We start from the raw sequence: 19,831 nt of genomic DNA, 5'->3' as shown, positions 1-19,831 counted from the left end.
TTGGAAGGGTTTGGGAGTTGGGATGATAGTAGGTAGGCGAAATATAGGAAAAGATGAGACAGACAGCTTTCCAATTTCGCAAATTCATGACCCGTGGAAACATCGACGTGTCTCGGGAACGCTGACTGGTGTCAATAAAATGGCAGAAGAAAATTCGTTTCTAAAAGGAAGCTATGAGAAGGGTAGACAAAAATCAGAAAGAATGAAATTGAAAGAAAGAAAGGGAGGGAAGGAGAAAGTGTGAATGGATATCGCAAATCGTACGAATGCACAAGAATCGAAATAACGCGAGTTTAAATCGTTTGAAAATGCGTTTGAGTTCTCTTTGACGTTATTTGTCAAAAATGAAAATAAGAAGAAGAGAACAAAGAAAGAAAAAAAGAAAAAAAAGGGTAGAAGTAAGAGAAATGTAAGAAAATCTTATCAAATTTGTTCGTCTAGTTCTCTCTTTCTTCTATCATCAAGTGATAGTGAAATTTAATAAGAGCGAAGATTTTTTTCAGGTAAGAAAAAGAAATTACATTTCACTATTTTTCTTTTCTTTTCTTTTCTTTTCTTATCTTTTCAAACAAGACAATATTATCTTGAACTTTTCTTCTTCTTCTTCTTCTTCTTCTTCTTCCTTCACAGAGATAAAAATTAACGAATATTTCAGGTTAAAAAATGGAACTAGGAGTAACCTGTAAGTATATGGCACTTACTTAATTGAACTACAAGCTCAAATTGAAAAGAGAGTTAACTAATTAAAGTAAACGTTGTTTAATTATATTTGAGAGAACAATTCGTTTCTTTCTTTTTGTAAAAAAAAAAAAAAAAAAAAAAACGAAAATTTACCTTGCATCGGTGTTTCTTTTTATTTTTCTTTTTTTTTTTTTTTCCATTCGACGAACAACAAAATATCAGCTTTGTAACCGTGGAAATCTCTTGAAATAAAATCGGCGAACGATAAAAAAGGAAAAGACGAAAATCTACCAAAAAGGTGTCGCGTCTCTCAAAGGGCAAAATATTTTCTTCCATTAAAAAAAAAAAAAAAAAAAAAAAAAGAAAAGAGTTAAGCAAAGATACGCGTGTAAAATGAGACTGTAGGATCGATAGAGAAGTGCATAAATGTGTCCAATGAGGGTGATTAACTTTCCAACGTTGTAATTAAGATCGTACCGATCGATCGTCTCACACCATGTTTAACACCGGGTTATATCTCTTCCTACTAGGTGTCGAAGCTAATGTTTAGGAAGAGAAAAGGGAAAGGGGGAAGGGTGGGGTGGAAAAAAAGGGGGGAATGAAGAAGAAGAAAACGGAAGAAAAAGGAAAAAAAAGTGAAAGAAGAAGAAGAAGAAGAAGAGGAAGAAGAAGGACGAAAAAGGGACAAGAAGAAGGATGGACTGCTGTGCCGGTATTCGAGAAGAAGAAAATAGGAAGAAAGAAGATTGAACTTAACTGGGGTCAAATTGACTCTAGTAGGGAGTCCCTGCATTCAATATGGCGACTTCCTAATAGAGTCAGGCTGACTCCTTTTAAGACGTTCGCCCGACCAGCCGTGAAAGTACTTAAGGAGCCCCGCTCGCGTTCAACGAAGTTAGGACCACTTATATTACAAAGTGTCGCTTAATTTAATACTTAATGAGATGTCAAAGTCAAGCTTAAATCAATAATAGCTTCTGATACTTATTGGACTTATAATTTATTAGTATCAACGTTTTAGTTACACTATGTAACATTAGTCGAATTATAATGGAAACTATAAATATATGACATTATTATTATTATTATTATTATTATTATTAAGTGTCGTGGTTCTTCGTATCCTATTTCTTTCAGGATATATCGCATGATTATTGACAATAATTTTAATTCTTAATTATTACGAACGTATACTTGTGTAAATACTTTTGATTCCAAATTCCTTATAGTCTTGATCATCTTTCCTCCCTTCCCATTTGGGAACTTGTATCGTGAAACGTAAATTGAACTTGTACGAACAAAAAAAAAGCAATTACTCGAGAATAGTTGTTTGTGGTATAACACGTAGTCAAATTATTTGCCAATAGTTACAACAAAAGAGTGAACTTGATCTCGATGCAAGTTATCAAACGATCGATCGAGATCTATAATCAAACGAACTACGAGTTAAAAATGATATTTTTAATGCTCAAGTTCATATTGTTCCAAATGTGATAGTTTTATTTCGACGAATTTGATATATATTTTATTTATCATGGTTAATTGGAAATTGTTTATATCCGAGTGTACATGATAAAACGACGTATCGTCGATGATCCGGTATTTCTCACGACGTTAAATGTGTATAGTTAAAAATTCCGATATACGATCTACGTGCGTTAATGCAATACTGATTATTTTACTTCACTTGTCATCGGAAAACGACCACATTGATATCGATTAGAATGTATCAATGCCAAAAATCATATTCGCCAATAGTAACGAGAGTAATGATATCGATATCGTTTATTAATCGCCTCATAACATTTTGTTACGGCTGTGAAATGATCGGATAGAAACTTCGTGCCATGTAACGTAATTAATTTGCATATTCAATTGAAACGATAGAGTATAATTGATACGGGATGTCGTCCGTTCGTTTTCATTCGCTTTGCTACCATCATTTTACGTGAGCTTACTTCCAATTTAGACGAAAATTGAGTAGATATTCGTTGCAGGGCTCATCGGAAATCGTTAAATCCGATGCATAAATCAGAACATTTATTTGAATTTAATCATTTAAGTAGGATAACAATAACGTAACCCTCTTTTAGCATTTTTAATCCCCAGATTAAAAATGAAAAAGGTTATACACACACACACACACACCTCCAGTTGTTGTTCTTTCCTTTGAAATATTATAATACGATGATATAATCATTTACTACCCTATTACAACTGAGAAAATTATTTTCAAATGTGTAAAGTTAATTGAAAAAAAATATTAATTAACGATTAAAAACGAACGAACGAACGAACGAACGAACGAACGAACGATCAAGCAAATTCTTTTTCAATTCCCATCTGGAGGATGAATAAAATTTCAAACGATATTACTGTCTGTGTATATGTGTATGTGTGTGTGTGTGTGTCTGTATGTCTGTAAAAATACGGATAGATAGATGAATCAACGAATAGGCACACAGATACGAATACTAATATTTTCACAGGGCGAGAACATTTAAGCGTTACATTTAAATCCCCGTTTAATTTCCGGCTTCCTCCTCTACTTCTCTCGCCACCGAGAGAAGAGAGAGAGAGAAAGGAGCGTCCATTTAACGAAATTACCGGGGCGAGCCGAAAAAAGAGAGAGAGAGAGAGAGAGAGAGAGATAAAAAACAACCAACGGATGATTTTTTACCATTCCCCTCTCTCTCTCTCTCTCTCTCTCTCTCTCTCTCTCTCTCTCTCTCTCTCCGCCTATCAACAATCGGAATACAAATTTAAACGAAATCCTTTTACCGTTAACGAACAATTTACAAATAACTGTAGTATTCGGTCGCGTGGTAGAAGCATTTTCCGGGACTCACGTGACAATCAGCTTGATTGCAAGGAATATACAGGAAAAAAAAGAGAAAAAGAGAAAAAGAGAGAGAGAGATAACCATGTGAATACTAATAAAGTACCATTACACTCTTCGTGTACAACGATACACGCTCAGCTGTTTACGAGGAAATGATTTAAATGCATTTTCGTAGCACAAACCACCGAGTATTTCCTCGAAAATTGTATTCCCGTTACCTATGGGTTTGTATTATTAACGAATATTTCTCAACGTATACATAAAATAATAGGAAACGAAAAAATTGACCTAAACCGATCTCTCGTTGGACATAATCTGACTATATGCAATACTGTGTTTCATTTCGTTTCGTTTTGTTTGAGATGTTATCGTTAGAACTACTACAATTAGCCGTTCGTGTTATATAGATCGACGGGAAAGGGTCGACCTCGTTTCGTTGAACGACTTGGACAGATTTTTAATTAAAGTACACGTCGATATTTTACATCGGCAACATCGATCCCCCCCCCGCCCTCCCCTTACACGAATTTTTACGAAAGAAAGAGAGAGAGAGGGTGGTACAACTCTTTGATAACCAACACTTGTAAAAAGAATATTTTTTTCAAAAGTAAATCGTCAGATAAACCGCACCATTAATTTTATTACACATAATCATTCCAATCGAAATACTATTCTCAATGAAAAGGAAGATTTAAGGGAAAAATGGTATAATAATGGGATAAAGGTGTAAAGTCAATGTTCTCCATTCCACAGTCGCAATACGTATGCGAATTTCGCATATATCGCGGAATGTAACACGACACATTGGTACAGCACATAATAGTACCTACTATACATGTATAAACGCACAACGTTTGGTACTTGTACTACCAATGACGTGTCCAGCTTGTACCGCAATCGAGCTCATTGTCTACCACAAGAGTACCCTACAATACAAAGCATCATCCGATGGATGCTAGTACGTGTTCTCTCGTAATATATATTAACGTTCCTGTTATTCTCTCTCACACACACACACACACACACACTCTCTCTCTCTCTCTCTCCTTGTCTTTCTTTCTCTTCATACATCTCCCTATATGTATATATATATATATATGTATTTGTATAACCAGATCTCATACTCGTTAGTGCAGCTGTTGGCAAATAAACGTACGAGAGATACTAGAAAAGTGACCGTTAGTGTCAGAAACATGACACCCATCATTCTCATATTATCGTAATTCGAGAGGAAAAATATAGACGACAAAAGAAACAAATGTATATGTATAGATATGTGCACTACAATTGGAAAAATAGTATTTCAAAAATTGTCTGACCGATTTTTAGATAAGATAAATGCATTTCTAAAAGAATATCTCTCATTTTTCTAACCGAACATTCTATTTTTCTTGACACTTTAGAAATATCGTTTAGATATCTACGAGCTAGGTGAAGAAAAAAGCGCACGGCAAAATGCGCACGTGACAAAATTAGATTGATACGAGACTACCTCTATCCTTCTTTCAAATATTTTCTCTCAACTAAACGAAAGATATTAGCTTTGTATTTCAAACAAATATTATTATCATAAAAAAAAGTTTGTGCATGGTCTTCGTTTATTCCGACAAAATACACTGAATTATCGTGCTATTGATAAATGTGACAATAATGGGTGAAAGGTCGGAAAGATAGAAAGAGAAAGAGGATGATGGTCAGGGTGATACAGATAGATAGATAGATAGATAAATAGAGATTAAGACAGTTGAGGTGAACATAATGCATTAGCTCTAATGCAACGATCCGTTTAATTATTGATATTAAGCTGACCAATCAATGGAACAGCCGATGGATGAAAATCAGATGAATTAACGGACTTAACGTCTATGATCTATGTTTAATATCAAACGATTCGTATTTTCCGAGATATATTTATAGATATGTGTTTATTGATATAATTTGATCTGGCAAGATATGGTCAATGAAGTAATACTTAGAAAAATAATCACTTGTATTTTGATTTTGTATCTTTTGTATTAGAAACAAATACCGTATTTCCAATTAACAGTAGGAACAGTGGGCACGAACAATCCTGAGACTCACTGTACACGCACGATATATTGTATATACCCTGACCATTCAACAACTGTCGGCATCAATTTGACTCGATAGTTTTGGGAAAGAGTATTTGTTTTGTTTCAAAGGTAATTGATGAAGTTAACTTCTCTCTTGACAATTATTGACTAACTCTATTTACACATATATATATACATATATATATACTGTTTGTGAAAATATATATATATGTGTGTATGTGTAGATTTTAATTAACTGAACAATACGAAAAAATAACACAAACACAAATTTATAGCTTTGGTTTAATAGGAGCAGAAGAACACGTTCTATTTTTTTTTTCGAGTTTTATTTGTAATTAACTGCTAACTGCACCCTCACTTTTGTTTTCATTTGTTTAATCTCCGATAATATATTGACTTTTGCAGTATAACATAAAGAAGCGAGAAGAGATTCAAGAAATGCCGCAAGAGGAGCCGAATCCTTTGATGCGAAAGAAGAAAACGCCAGAGGAATTGGCAGCCGAGGCTGAAGCTGAAGACGAAGACGAGTTAACGAGTACGTTATCTACTTTTTTCTTCTTATTATTTTAAATTCAATCAAGTATTTCTCTCTCGGAAAATCTAAAAAAAACATCAAATTTCCATCAATCTCGGTTCTTACAATTGTTCGCGATAATAATTTCTCCAGACTCGCAAAAAAGATGTTGAATTTTTCATAAAACTAACGAACACAGACGCGAATACTCGATAAGTTTAAACCGAATGAAATATTTACCTCGTTCAAAGTCGAAATGTCGTCGTTGTAAATAATGGATCGAGATGGTGATGGTTATCGTAAGGGTGGTGTGAAAGGGGTACGCAAATTCATAGGAAGGATATCGAGCGAATTGTACGGCAAGGAATTAATGTGTGCCACTGAGTTTCCGGAATAGGGAAGAGGGAAAGGTGGGGAGGAGGGGAAGGGAGGGAAGTAGAGCTGACTGACTTGATCGATGAGAGGTTAACGAGCCGTGGCTAGAAATCAAACAGAAACCGCCTCGAGGATTCGAACAAGCAATACCACCCACGAACGAATCTAACGTGAGAGAGAAAGTTACAGAGTTAGAGTCAATGTCGTGTGCCTAACATTGTTCTGCGAACCGTGAAGAGAGATTGTTCTAACAAACCAAAGGATTCTAACTAAAGGGAAACAGATTTTTCAAGTGAAAACTTCTTTAGAATGGGAGATGATTTGAGAACAGATGTGATGAAAACATATTCATCCACGTATATACATTAGGGGTTGTCTATTTCTCGGATAAAACAAAAATACCAAAATGTTCGATCATTCCTCGCGAACACCTAATTAATAAATTATCAATCCCTTTTATTGATATTACCTAGGATTATATAGGACTATATTCTATTACAAGGATAATCGGTATTGCATATTCCTTGTGTTTCAGAACTGAAGAACGTGTTAGAGACGCACGTGATGGACATCAAAACGCAAATCGAAAGTAAGTGCAGCCTCCAATGAGCCTACGGGTGCATCAAACGGACGGCGAGCGCGACATCGTGTGTCATCGTGAAAGAGGACGATGGGGGGATGGGTGGAAAATGCAGAAGAGAAGCTACTATTATTACTAATACTACTACTACAACAACTGTTGGTGAACTGAGCAGAGAAGGAGGAGGAGGAGGAGGAGGAAGAGGATGGGGAAAAAGGAATGAGGAAATAAGAGGAAGGGAATGATGGAAGGGTGGAGAAGTGGGAGGGGGTTGGGGGATGGGAAGAGAAAGGTTGCGTCTTGGTCGCATTTGCCGCGCCGTACGTAAATCGATTCGAGCGTGTCGTCCAACACAACCATCGTTACTCGACCTTCGAAGAGAGAACGTTGGAAAGAGAGCGAAACACCCGCGCGCCCGGAAAAAGGGAGAAAAGAAGTGTGTGTGAGAGAGAGAAAGAGAAAGAGAGAAAGAGAGAAAGAGAGAGAGAGAGAGAGAAAGAAAGTTCAAGGTCAATCGCGTTAACCTTTTGGGAGAGAAAAGGAAAGACAAGTGCTTCGAGTTATTATCCAAGATCGATTCGCGTCTTTTTCCTCAACGTCGAAGGGAAAAATACAAGAGGAGAGACGAAATAGAAAAAGAAAAAAAAGGGACACACACGAAATATTAAGGAGAATACATTTTTATCATCGTATGTGCGTGTGTGCGTGCGTGCGTGCGTGTGTGTGTGTTAACTTTTTCTTTTCTTTTTTTTATATTTGATTTGATTTTATGTTTTACTCTCTATCTTTCTCTCTCTCTCTCTCTCTCTCTCTCTCTCTCTCTCTCTCTCACTCTTACTCTCACTCTCTTTTTATTTATTCATTTATTCTTTTCTTTTTCTTTGAACATTTTGAATTTTACGAAATAAGGGATAAGTGTAACACGTGTATGCTGACAAAGGTAAGAGGGTGAAATGGTTGAAAACGATTAGTCGATAAAATTTCAAGACGAAAGCGGAAAACGGAAACAAGAGCCTGATACGTGAGCGTAACAGGGTTAAAGGAAGACCGGAAGAGGAACAAAGGGATGAAGGGAGGAGAGTTAGAAAAAAAAACGTATTTTCCTCTCTCTCTCTTTCTCTCTTTCTCACTCATTGTTCGTGTGAAAGAGAAGGGTAGAACGAGTCAGTGAAGAAGACGAATTTTCGACGATTCGTTTACGTGTCACGTCTTCGACAAAATTCAAACAAAAAGAGAAGGAAAAAAATAAAAAGAAAAAGAGAAATAGAGAGAGAGAGAAAGAGAGAGAGAGAGAGAGAGAGAAAGAGAAGAGACATACACATAGTCGTTTATGAACGAGAGATCGATGAAAAGAAATTGGTATTTTTATCTTTGTTTCTTGAATTGTCTTCTTTTTCGATTTATTTTGGTGGATTTTAGAAAAATTTGGATCAACATCGAAACCATGATGATGGGATATTTCGTTACGAATATCGATTGGATATTTTTCTGATTCATGATTGAATCGAATAACAAAAATGAGAAGAAGAAAAAAGGGGTTCGTAAGGGAAAAAAAAAAAAACGATCATTGTTCTATTTTTCTTTCTCTCTCTCTCTCTCTCTCTCAATCTCTCTTTCTTTTTTTTCTCTATCAATCAAAATCGTCCTAAATAAATCGACGATACAAATGCGACGAGGCAAGGGCAAAAAAGATGAGCTGTTTTTTTTTATTTTTTTTTTTTTTTAAGAAGAGAAGAAACGAACGAATAGAAAAAGAAAAGAAAAGAAAAAGAAAAAGTGCAGAAGAAGAAGAAGAAGACGAAGAAGAAGAAGAAGAATAGAAAAAAGCGAAAATTAATATTTATAACACGAGATACATATATTTAGCAATTAAGTTTTTAGCGAATTTTTTGAAAATGGTGGTTTTAATCTACCGCCAGTAGAAAGAACAATGAGAAAAAAAAAATAATAATAAAATGATTAAAAAAAAAAAAAGAGTAAAAAGAATAACAACAAAAAAAAAAGAATAGAAAACACTTGACACTAATCACACGCAACAAACACACATACACGTACACATAAACACATATACACAGATATTAACACAGACAAGAGTTATGTAGTTGGTAGATTTCGTGCGACACGGCTGTTTCAATAAATAATGAGATTAGAAACGAAGAGGCAGGGGGAGGTTAAATAATAATAATTAAATCGTATTCGTAGTTAGCAACGAGTTATAAGCCACGAGAGGATCGAGGGCCACGAAATTGAACGAAAAAAATCGATTGAACGAACAGAAAAATAAAAAAAAGGATAATTAAAGGAACGAGAGACAATGAAAATTGAATACAAAAATGAGATGACGATGAATAATCCAAACCGGCAGACCTTTGCTCTTTTCCCATCCGTCCAAATGATGTGATTTTTTTGATTTTTATTTTTTTCGACCAAAACGTTTTCTTTCTATCTCTCACTTTCTTCCTCATAGTTTGTTAATTAATTGAAAGTAAAAACAAAGAAGAAGAAGAAGAAGAAGAAGAAGAAGTGGATGCGATGATCAGAAGAGCATCGAGACCGCCGGCTTTGGAAGGATAAGAAAATAATGAAAGAAAACATGCTTGTGGTTAAAAACTCTTTTCGATATTTACAATATGTTTGTTGTTATTTCATTGGCGTAACGAAACGCATAAAGATAATTTGTGTAAAACGATTAAAAAAACAAAAAAAAAACACGGCTATGGTAGTAGGAGAATTAATATAGGAAAGAAAAGTAGAAAAAAAAGAAAAGGGGGAATTTACAGGAAAGGGGAAAAAAAAAGGAAAATATTACCAAAAAAAAGATAAAAAAAAAAATAAAATAAAATAAAATGACACACAGGTAAAAAAAAAAAAAAAAAAAAAAAACAGTTTTTCTACGGAGGATGGAAAAGACGATAAAGTATTTTTTTATTTTCGATGTCGTTCCTCTCGATGTTACTACTACCCGAAGAATATTAAAGAGAAGACAAAAAATTATAATAAAAAGATTTAAAAAAAAAAAAAACGAAAAAAAGGTAAAAAAAAAAAAAGTGGAATGTGTTGTTCTTTAGACAAAAGTCTAAACAAAAAAAAAGAAAAAAATTAAGAAACGATTATAAAAAAAAAAAAAAGTGAAAAATACGGATTCTCCCCGATCTGTCCTAGAGCACAGTTTCTTTCTTTTCTTCTTCTTCTTCTTCTTCTTCTTCTAATTCTAATTCTTCTTTTCTTTCCTTCCTTTCTCTCTTTCTCTCTTTCTCTCTCTCTCTCTCTCTCTCTGTCTTTTTAGGCACCTGTCCTAAAACTGTCGAACTTCATCGCCGACCCTAAAACCGCGTTGATTCGAAGCAACAAGGACCATCGTTTGAAGCCTTACAGTCTTATACTGCTTATCGAAAAATGAAATTTCAATTCTTGACAAATTCCCGACACGCGAGCCGTAAATCGCCGTACAATACGTGTATCATTACACGTATGATTATATACAGAAAAACGAGATCGAGGAAAATAGAAGAAAACCAAAACAAAACAAAGAAAAAGAAAAAAGAATGAAAAGAAGAGAGAAAAGATATAACGATTTTCGTGACGTAAAACGATTTTCTCGTAATAATGAAAAAAAAAAAACTAAATTGTTTACAATTATAACGTTTACTTATATTGTACAATCTAAAGAAACAAACAAAAATTGAAGAGAACAACAAGAAAAAATTAATGTGCAAGTTCGAGAAATGCAAAGTTCGGCAATAATAATAAAAAAAAAATGTTTACAAATCGTTTGAGAAACTTTGTTAATTCTAACGAAATACATTTTTAAACGAAGTATACATTTTTTTGTTATCTTGGCGAACTTTGTAATACCAAAAAAAAATAATATGACGAGTCGAGAAGGAGGCCTTCTTTCCAAGTAACAACAACAACAACAACAACAACAACAACAAAAATGATATAAAAATCAAAAAGAAGAAAAAAGTAAAAGAAAAAAAAAAAGTAAAAATCTATTCGATGTTCAGAACGCGCATGTTTGGCTTTACGTGGACGTAGTTTACGCTTGAAAAAAAAAAAAAACTCAAAATCGTTCAACGATTTTTATAATAGATACCAATAAAAAAAAAAAAAAACAAAAAACAAAAAAAGATCTACGTGTTTCTATCTCTCTTGATGTAATTTATAAACTTTTCAAAACTATCTCGTAACGAACGTCAAAGATGTTCGTTCGTTCTTATTGCATGCACGCGCACTACTACTAATCGATGTTATTAGAACGGAGGAAATAAATGTATAAATAAAACCTAAAAAAAAAAAATAAAAATACAATCAAAACAACCCAACAACTCCGATCGCAGAGCCTACGTTCAACTGATAAAGTATCATTTTCAAATGATATCAACATATTGAACTTTTTCTTTCTTTTTCCAAACTCTTTTCATTATCCAAGTTGATTAAGACATTCTCGCGAAACTTTGTACGACGTTTAAAAAAAAAATAAAAATAAAAATAAATTGCAGATGACCGTATAAAATGTTAGAAGGAAAATAGTCGGTCACAAGTTTTTCCGAGTTAAAAAACTAAGAGGAGGAGTAGTGGTGGGCTAAGAGTTTTTCCTTTCAACGGTAACCTAAAGTTACGAAAAAATTTCAAAGTAGTACCGATCTTTGAGCTTTTTTTTCTCTCTCTCTCTCTCTCTCTCTCTCTCTCTCTCTCCCTTTGGTACTTCGTTAGAGCAAGAGTAAGAAGTAAAACGACAAAGAGGTTTTAAACCGGTGCTGCATTTTTCCATCGTCAGTAAGTACTGACTTGGCAGCTGTTTGTTCGTGAAAAACAAACCAAAAACTTTTCTACCATCCTCCAGACTTTACACTCACGATAGAGAGAGAGAGAGAGAGAGAGAGAGAGAGAGAGAGAAAGAGAAAAAACTTTCGACGAAAGCTTAAAGCTCATCCCGCCCCCCCAAACTCGAACCCGAACGTGCCAACATGTGCCGCTCGTGAAAATTCGATTTTACACTTTTACAGATTTCCGAATAAACCTCGCGTCAATACAATTTATTTGCATACGAATGTATTTTCCTTCTTCTTCTTTTCTGTTTTTTTTTCTTTTTTTTTCTTTAACAAAATATATCAAAGAAGATTTATCTCAAATTCTTGATCTCTCGAAAAATAATGACGAACATTTACGAATAAAAAATAATTCTAGGCACTGCGATCATTGAAAGACAAAATTTCCTCCCACGTTAATCTATTTGCATGTTTATATCTCTATCTCTAATTGTCAACGTCAATGTATCCTATCACTCATTGGCCAATTTTCTCTTATGTTTCGTGAATGAATAATTAATAAAACACAAACAAAAAAAACCTCCAAAATGAAACGAACAACAACAACAACAAATCTACCACAAAAGACTTGAAAGTACTTTAAACAACAAACTTCTTGGATATTTACGCTCTCCTACTTCTTATGCAAAATCGCATTCCACGAAAATGGGATATCCACGAAAATGGAATTCGCTTTTAAAAGGGAGCCAGGAAAAAAAAAAGAAAAGGGAAAAATAAATATAAATGTAAAAAGAGCAAAGGTCTATTCGAAGAACCAAAAGGAATTTCCACCGAACTTCTCAGAAAGGTTCAGATGATAATCTTCAAGATAGCTTTCTCTCTCTCTCTCTCTCTCTCTCTCTCTCTCTCTGTTTCTCTCTAACTCTTTCAGATTTAATGGAATCAGATTCAACAAAGATTATATATATATATATATATACATATATACACATAAACAAATATATATATATATATATATATATATATATATATATATATATATATATATATATATGTATACTTCAAGTCAATTATCAAACCCAAAAGATAATATGTTGTACATTGATAAAATAGATCAAAAATCTAACGCATACCTTTTTCTCTTATGAATTTTTCGATATATCTATATATATATGTATGCATTTATTATTATTATTATTATTATTATTATTGTTATTGTTATTATTGTTATTATTCTTATTATCATCGTCATTATATGTATGTACATTTCATTCGGCGTCAATTGTAACAGGACGCGCGAACTATGCCGATCATTTAGAAACGATCGAAACTTTATTTTAATCTTAAACGTTATTCCGAGCTTTAAGCTCTTGATTTCTAACACTTTGACGTCTAATACGAATCATACAAGAAAAAATAAATAAACCTCTTATTAATTTTTTTTTTTTTAAAGATATTGCATACTGATCTGTCATTTTTCAAATGCAATTAAAATGCAATTAAAATGTAGTAGAAATTCATTTTTGAACGTAAGAATAAACATATGAAAATTTCAATTAAGTAGTATACATATATAAATTATCCGACGTGAAAGTGTTAAATTAATGAATTTAGTTTTAATGGAATTTCGATCGTTTCGAATGAAAAATATTCTTATTGTAAAAATCAATAGCTCTTTAGAGATGCTTTCACTTCAAACTTTTAATCGTATTTTCTCACTTTCTCTCTCTCTCTCTCTCTCTCTCTCTTTATCTGTGTCTGTGTATATGTGTCTCCTCTCTCACTCTCTCTTTCTCTCTCTCTCTTGGTTTATTTTTTTTTTTTTGACACAAATACGTTTCGCTTATCCGCAATGTTCTTCCGTCTACTTTTATTCTAATTACACACCGAAATATGCACTCACATGAATCCACAATTATTCTTCAATTTCTTTCGACTATCTCTCTCTCTCTCTCTCTCTCTCTCACACACACTCTCTTATTCTTTTTTCTTTTTTTGATGTCTTTCGATGTATCCGCATGCGCTCTGGCAGGCTGTTATCATCGTGTCTGTTGGTGTCGTGATTAAATCTATTAAAAATTCCGAGAAAAGCTTCGACGAGAATAAACGTAAATGAAAATAAATAAAATAAAAGAAATAAAAAAAAAAAACAGTTAAATATTTTCTTTTTTCTGGAAAGTATCATTCAACATTGTCAGATCAAATGTAAAGAATTTTTTTTTAACGAGGGTAAAGGTGAATTCTCAATGGTGGAATTTCAATAAAAAAATATTTTCCACTTTAAGTTATGAGACGAGAAGAAAAGTCAAGAACCATCGCTTCGCCCATCTCTTCTTCCCCTTCCTTCCAATCAATCAGGGAGATTTCATTAAAAATAATAATAATAATAATCTAAGAGAATTGTTGTTATTATTATTGTTATTATTATTGTTATTATTATTATTGTATCGATGAGATAGAATTGTTGAATAAAAACTCGTGGAAGCTTTCTCGAGAGAGAATAAAAAAAAAAACAACAAATTCTCTTCTATTATCTTTCGGCGTTTCTCGTTCAATGAAAATGTGTCATCCGTTCTAAAAAAAAAAAAAAATAAATAAATAAATAAAAAGAAAGAAAAGAATTGGTACGAAATGTACTACTCGTAATAACTATAAAAAAAGAAACAGAAAGAAACTATTATTTCAATCTACGTGCTCTGCTCCTTCTTTATTTGTTGTTAGCTACTTGTACTCTTCGGCAAGTGTGTGTTTTTAAATGTCGAACATTTCTAGCTCGTGTATCTACTTTTATCTGAAATAAAATAAGAAAAATAAATCGAATACATCGAAAGGAAGAAGAAAAGAAAAAGAACAAGAAAGATAAATACACATGCAGAGAAATCAATCTTCTATGTACCCGTTATCTAAAATCATTATTGTTTATTAATGTCATGTGTCGTTGTGTTGTATCTTGACAGAAAATAATCAATGAACGTGTGTGTCTGTTGTTCGATTCGTAAATAAGAAGGTTTCTTCTTTGCTTCGAGCTCGTTAAAAAAGAAAAAAGAAAAAGAAAAAAAAAGGAGAAACTTTTCAACAAATAATAAATACAAGATTAAAACAATAATCAAATTTATCATAGAAAATAAATAACAACATAATTAATCAACGATTAATGAATTTGTCGAGTTTCAATGTGTCAATATATTTAACAAAAATCACCGTAAAAGAAGAAACAAGAAATTGACAAATACTACTACTCTATGTTCCTTTCCCCATAAGATGACAGAGAAATAAAATTAAAAAAAAAAAAAAAAAAACACCAAATAGAGCAACATATAAAAATTTAAATAAATAAAAGAAAGAAAATCAATTATCTAACGTAGATGTAAAAATGCGGTTGAGATCAGTCCAGGGGTCGGGAACTTAATCTCTCTAACTAAAGTCATCAAGTAGTACAGCTCAATAATTTTCGTCTACGAAAGGCAAAAAGTTGAAGCTATTTTTTTCAAACGATTAGAAAAGATCGTAAGTTTCGAAATGAGTCTATAGACAAATAATTAGCACACTTTTTCCTCTCGCTAAACACGCCAATTTTCCTTAACGATCGTCGTGGTTTCAAAAGGCATCAAAATGAAGAAGAAACGAAACGAAATGAAATGAAATTTGAACAGAAAAAAATAAAGAAGAAAAGAAGATACATACATACATATATACATAAAATCAAAAATGAATTACCTAGTTCGTCGAGAAAAATTTATGAAGTATACATACGGTACGTGCCTATGTATGTATAAGTATGCGTGGATATGTATGTGTGTGTGTTAAATCGAAAACTGATTTAAATTGCACGTGCTTGTGTAATTAGTTCGATGTGTGAAACCCGCAGGTAAACCGCACACCATGGTTTCGTTCGAAAATCGATAATAAATAACGCGAGTACTCGGGGCATTTTTTTTTTTTTTTCATTTGAAATTTTGACAAAATACTTGCCGTGGTACCGTCCTTCGAAAAAAAACGCACTCATTGGGTGGTGGTGGTAGTGGTCGCGGAGGTATGGGGTTTTTATATTTTTGTTCATTTTGTTTCTATTTTATTTTTCGTGTTGAGAGTTAAATCGTTCGAGTATTAAATTATTACCTTGACCGATAGCTTTTTTTTTCTCTTTATTTATTTATTTTTTTTTCTTTTTTACCAATTAAAAATCGAAATGCATTTCCGTGACGACGACGCATGAACCAATACAACCGAGATAAAAATAGAATAAATAAATAAAAGTTGAAAAAAAATAAAAAACAAGGAGTGAACGATTTCTCGATCTTCTCGAACGCACTGCAATCCTCTCGATTTGTTTTTTTTTTCTTTTTTAATATTAATTTTTCTTTCTCTCTCTATCTTTCTATCTTCCTCTGTCTTTCTCTCTTTTTACTATCTTTTAAATGAGAACGACGACGATCATCTCGTTATCGCTATCAATTCCTATACAACACATTAACTATACTTTCCTCTCTCTGTCTCTCTCTCTCTCTCTCTCTCTGTCTCTCTCTGTTTCTGTCTCTGTCCTTTGTAACTTGTTACTTCAGCCACCCTAAGCCTACGCGTGGCACGTGGCACGTGATATTGAAACCAAAAAAAAAAAGAATAAATAAATAAAAGTAAACGAATAAAAGAAAAGAAAAAAAAAGAGAAAACCACACATAAGAAGAAGAGAGATAAATAAATAAAAGAAAAAAAAATTATAAAAGATAGAAAAAAAAAAAACAAATTAATAAACATAAAATTATAGCCAGACTCGATTGGTATTTGTAATTTGAAGGATCGAGTTATAAGTGGCTAATTTTTAGAAAAGAAAGAAAGAAAGAAAGAAAGAAAGAAGAAAAAATAATGAGTAGCAAGGAAATAAAATATGGTAGAGGGTGGGTGGGTTGGGGTGGGGGCAGGAGAAAGAAAGGGGTTGACGATAGCATTTCATCCTCGACAGAATTTTTCGTTTAATATTTCGGAAATGTTACACGTGCCAAGGTTCGATACTAATCGAGAAAAAAAAAAAGTAAAACGAACACACAATGAAAAATTGTAAAAAGGAAAAATACGTGACGATGAATTCTCGTCGAGGGTGCATCGCGATATATTTAAAATGACATCGTTTAGATATTTTATTAAGTAGGTTTGAAAATAAAAAAGGGGGCTTGGGGTGGTTAAAGGAAAGAGAAAAAGTAAATTTGAGGGAAAGGGTGTATAGTGAGAAGAAATGTTAAATTAAAAAATACACCAAAGTGTTAAAATTATTGTACTATTATTATTATTAATAATTATTATGATTATTATTATTATTATTATAAAAAAAATGTTATATTGAGAGATGTTTCATTCTTTTATCATGTAAATAGTCACGTAAGAAAGATCACCAATGTAAAACTTGCTTTTTTAGTATTAGTATTTAAATGTCGCCTTAGAAATTATTATTATTATTATTATTATTATTATTATTATTATTATTATTATTATTATTATTATTATTATTATTATTATTTTGAATCGTGCAACTTGCGACAAAGATTAGGATGAAGTAAAAAAAAGAACAACAAATTGTAATAAAAATTATAGGCCGTGGAACGAGACAAAGAGACAAATATGAAAAAAAGGTTTATCAAATTCTTATCAACGTATGTAAACCTTTGCGATATATATATATATATACCGATTTGACTAATTCAGAGACAACGACACAACGCATTATAAAGTAATAATCTGTAAACTTAATTAGCGATCGATGTAACATTATTACAATGATTATTCTCACGCAAGAAGATGATAATGATGATGATGACAATGATAAATGATGATAATGAATATGATGATTATTATTATATATATATACATATAAATATAAATAAATATAAATATAAATAAATATAAATATAAATATATTCGCGTGACACAGAAATTAGCAAAACGAAGGGAAGGGTAGGGAAGGGAAAATATAAATGAAATGATTCACAAATAATTTAAAGAATGATGAACAAGAAATGTTAGCCTGTCGAGAGACAAAAAGAAAAGGATTAATAAGATAAACCAACACAAACGAGAAATAAATAGATGCAAATGTAGTAGGCCTAGTTTAGCCAAAAAACAAAACAAAACAAAAAGAAAGAGGATTTTGCGATCGATACTTAAACAGTCGGAAAAATAATAAGAGGGGGGTGAAAGCAAACGAGAGGGATGGGAGGGGAGGGGAAGATTTATAACCGAGAAGGGAAGATGAAAGAAGAAAAAAGAAAAGAAATAAATAAATGACATTGGTTTTTTTTTTTGGACGACGACGACGACGACTGCCACTTTCGATAAGAAGAATTCTGTTTTAGCTTATGTGTGCTTCGAGCGGACTTGTGCGATTTTTTGGGCGACATTTTTTATACGAACTGATATTAGAATCCTGATAGGCCGCTTTCTATGTGTTTTGAATTGAAATTAAAACGGTGAACGTGTATGGGAAATGAAGACGAAGCAGAGGGGATGATCGAGAAAGAAAGTAAATTAAAGCAATCGCTCGCTCTTTAAAAAAAAACCATTTGTTAATAAACATTTAACAATACATACATACATACATACATACACAAGCGACACTTATAACAATGTATTTACTCACACTTATATGTAATAGTTAAAACGAATGATGTATTTGTCACGTTGTATATTATAAAAAAAATACGTAGAAAAAAAAAATGAATCCTCGTACGAAGATGAATGAGCGAGTGATAAAACAAATAAAAAAAAAAAAAATACATACAAACGCATTTCGAAATTAGTGTTTAAAACCAAGAAGCAATATTACGGATGCCTGTAATAATAATAAACGTTATTATGTGGAGCCTTTAATTAAAAAACCAAAAAAAAAAAAAAAATGAACGATTAACCAACCGACAATTCAGCAAACGGAAGCAAGCGCGAGACACGAACGAACGACACATTGCGTAAAAAATAAATTCTTCTATAAGGCAATGTAAAATTTTCAGATTCGATAATTACAAAAAAATGAACATACATCGATTTCAAAATGAAAAAATAAAATAAAAGAAAATAAAATAAATCGACTACATACCCATGCTAAAAAATTGATGAATCATTTGTAAACACCAGGAAACCCATTTTATGGAAAGATGCAGGGGCATAAAATAATAAAATTCAGCACTGTGTCGTCACTTGTAAGCTGTTCAACTGAATGCAGGTGAAAATTCAAAAGCACAGGTAGAGAAGGTACTTTTTGGTCATTTGATTTTGTACCTCGTCGGTAAATCGACGAAAAATCAAAAAAAATTTGTTCCAACTTTGTGTCTCATGTGACTCATTATTTTCGATGGTTCTATCGGTGGTAAGAATGCCGTACAAAAAAAGTACCCCCCTGTGCTTTTGAATTCTCACCTGCACTCAGTTGGACAGCTTACAAGTGACGACATATTGTTGAATGTTATTATTTTATGTCCCTTGCATCTTTCCATAAAATGGGTTTCCTGGTGTTTCAAATGAACCATCGATTTTTTTTTTTGGATGGGCCTATAATCTAAAAGAAAAGTAAGAAAATTAAAGAGAAAAACAAATCAGGAGACGTGCACACAACGATACACACTTATTTATTCTGCATACAAACACACAAAGAGACACAACACACACTTGCACACAAATGAAATATATACGATTATAGAAAATATTGTCGGTGTTCTTTCATGCATCTAATCTTTAACCAAAAGGAAAGAAAAAAAAATGATATTAATATTAATAATAATAATAATAATAATAATAATAATAATAATAATAATAATAATAATAATAATGGTAATGATAAATAATAATAACGAAAACACACACGCAACACATGAGAAAAATTATGAGAAAAGAAAATTATAATACATTGACGCGAAAGACTATGATGACGACGACAACGACGACGATGAAGAGTATTATTTACATTAAAAAAAAAAAAAAAAAAAAAACAACAACAAATACGACAAAAGA

General features: G+C 32.4%; 1 protein-coding gene across 2 annotated transcripts in view; it reads left to right on the top strand.

The window, feature by feature from the left end:
• The window catches only part of cpx (synaptic transmission protein complexin), a 228,394-nt gene extending 208,575 nt beyond the window's left edge, over positions 1-19,819 (top strand). For both annotated transcript variants that reach the window (XM_015326261.2, XM_015326264.2), the window contains 2 exons: positions 6,004-6,133; positions 7,023-19,819. In XM_015326261.2, coding sequence (XP_015181747.1) covers positions 6,004-6,133; positions 7,023-7,096 — 204 coding nt within the window. In that variant the 3' untranslated portion in view covers positions 7,097-19,819. The remainder of the gene's footprint in view (positions 1-6,003; positions 6,134-7,022) is intronic.
• Positions 19,820-19,831: the final 12 nt, after the last annotated feature.

This window comes from Polistes dominula, unplaced genomic scaffold, assembly GCF_049000335.1.
Source record: "Polistes dominula isolate Pdom_NZ unplaced genomic scaffold, Pdom_raw_medaka contig_24, whole genome shotgun sequence".
NCBI classification, from domain to species: domain Eukaryota; kingdom Metazoa; phylum Arthropoda; class Insecta; order Hymenoptera; family Vespidae; genus Polistes; species Polistes dominula.
Note: the sequence above shows the minus strand (reverse complement) of the source record. Positions and strands in the feature narration are given on the sequence as shown.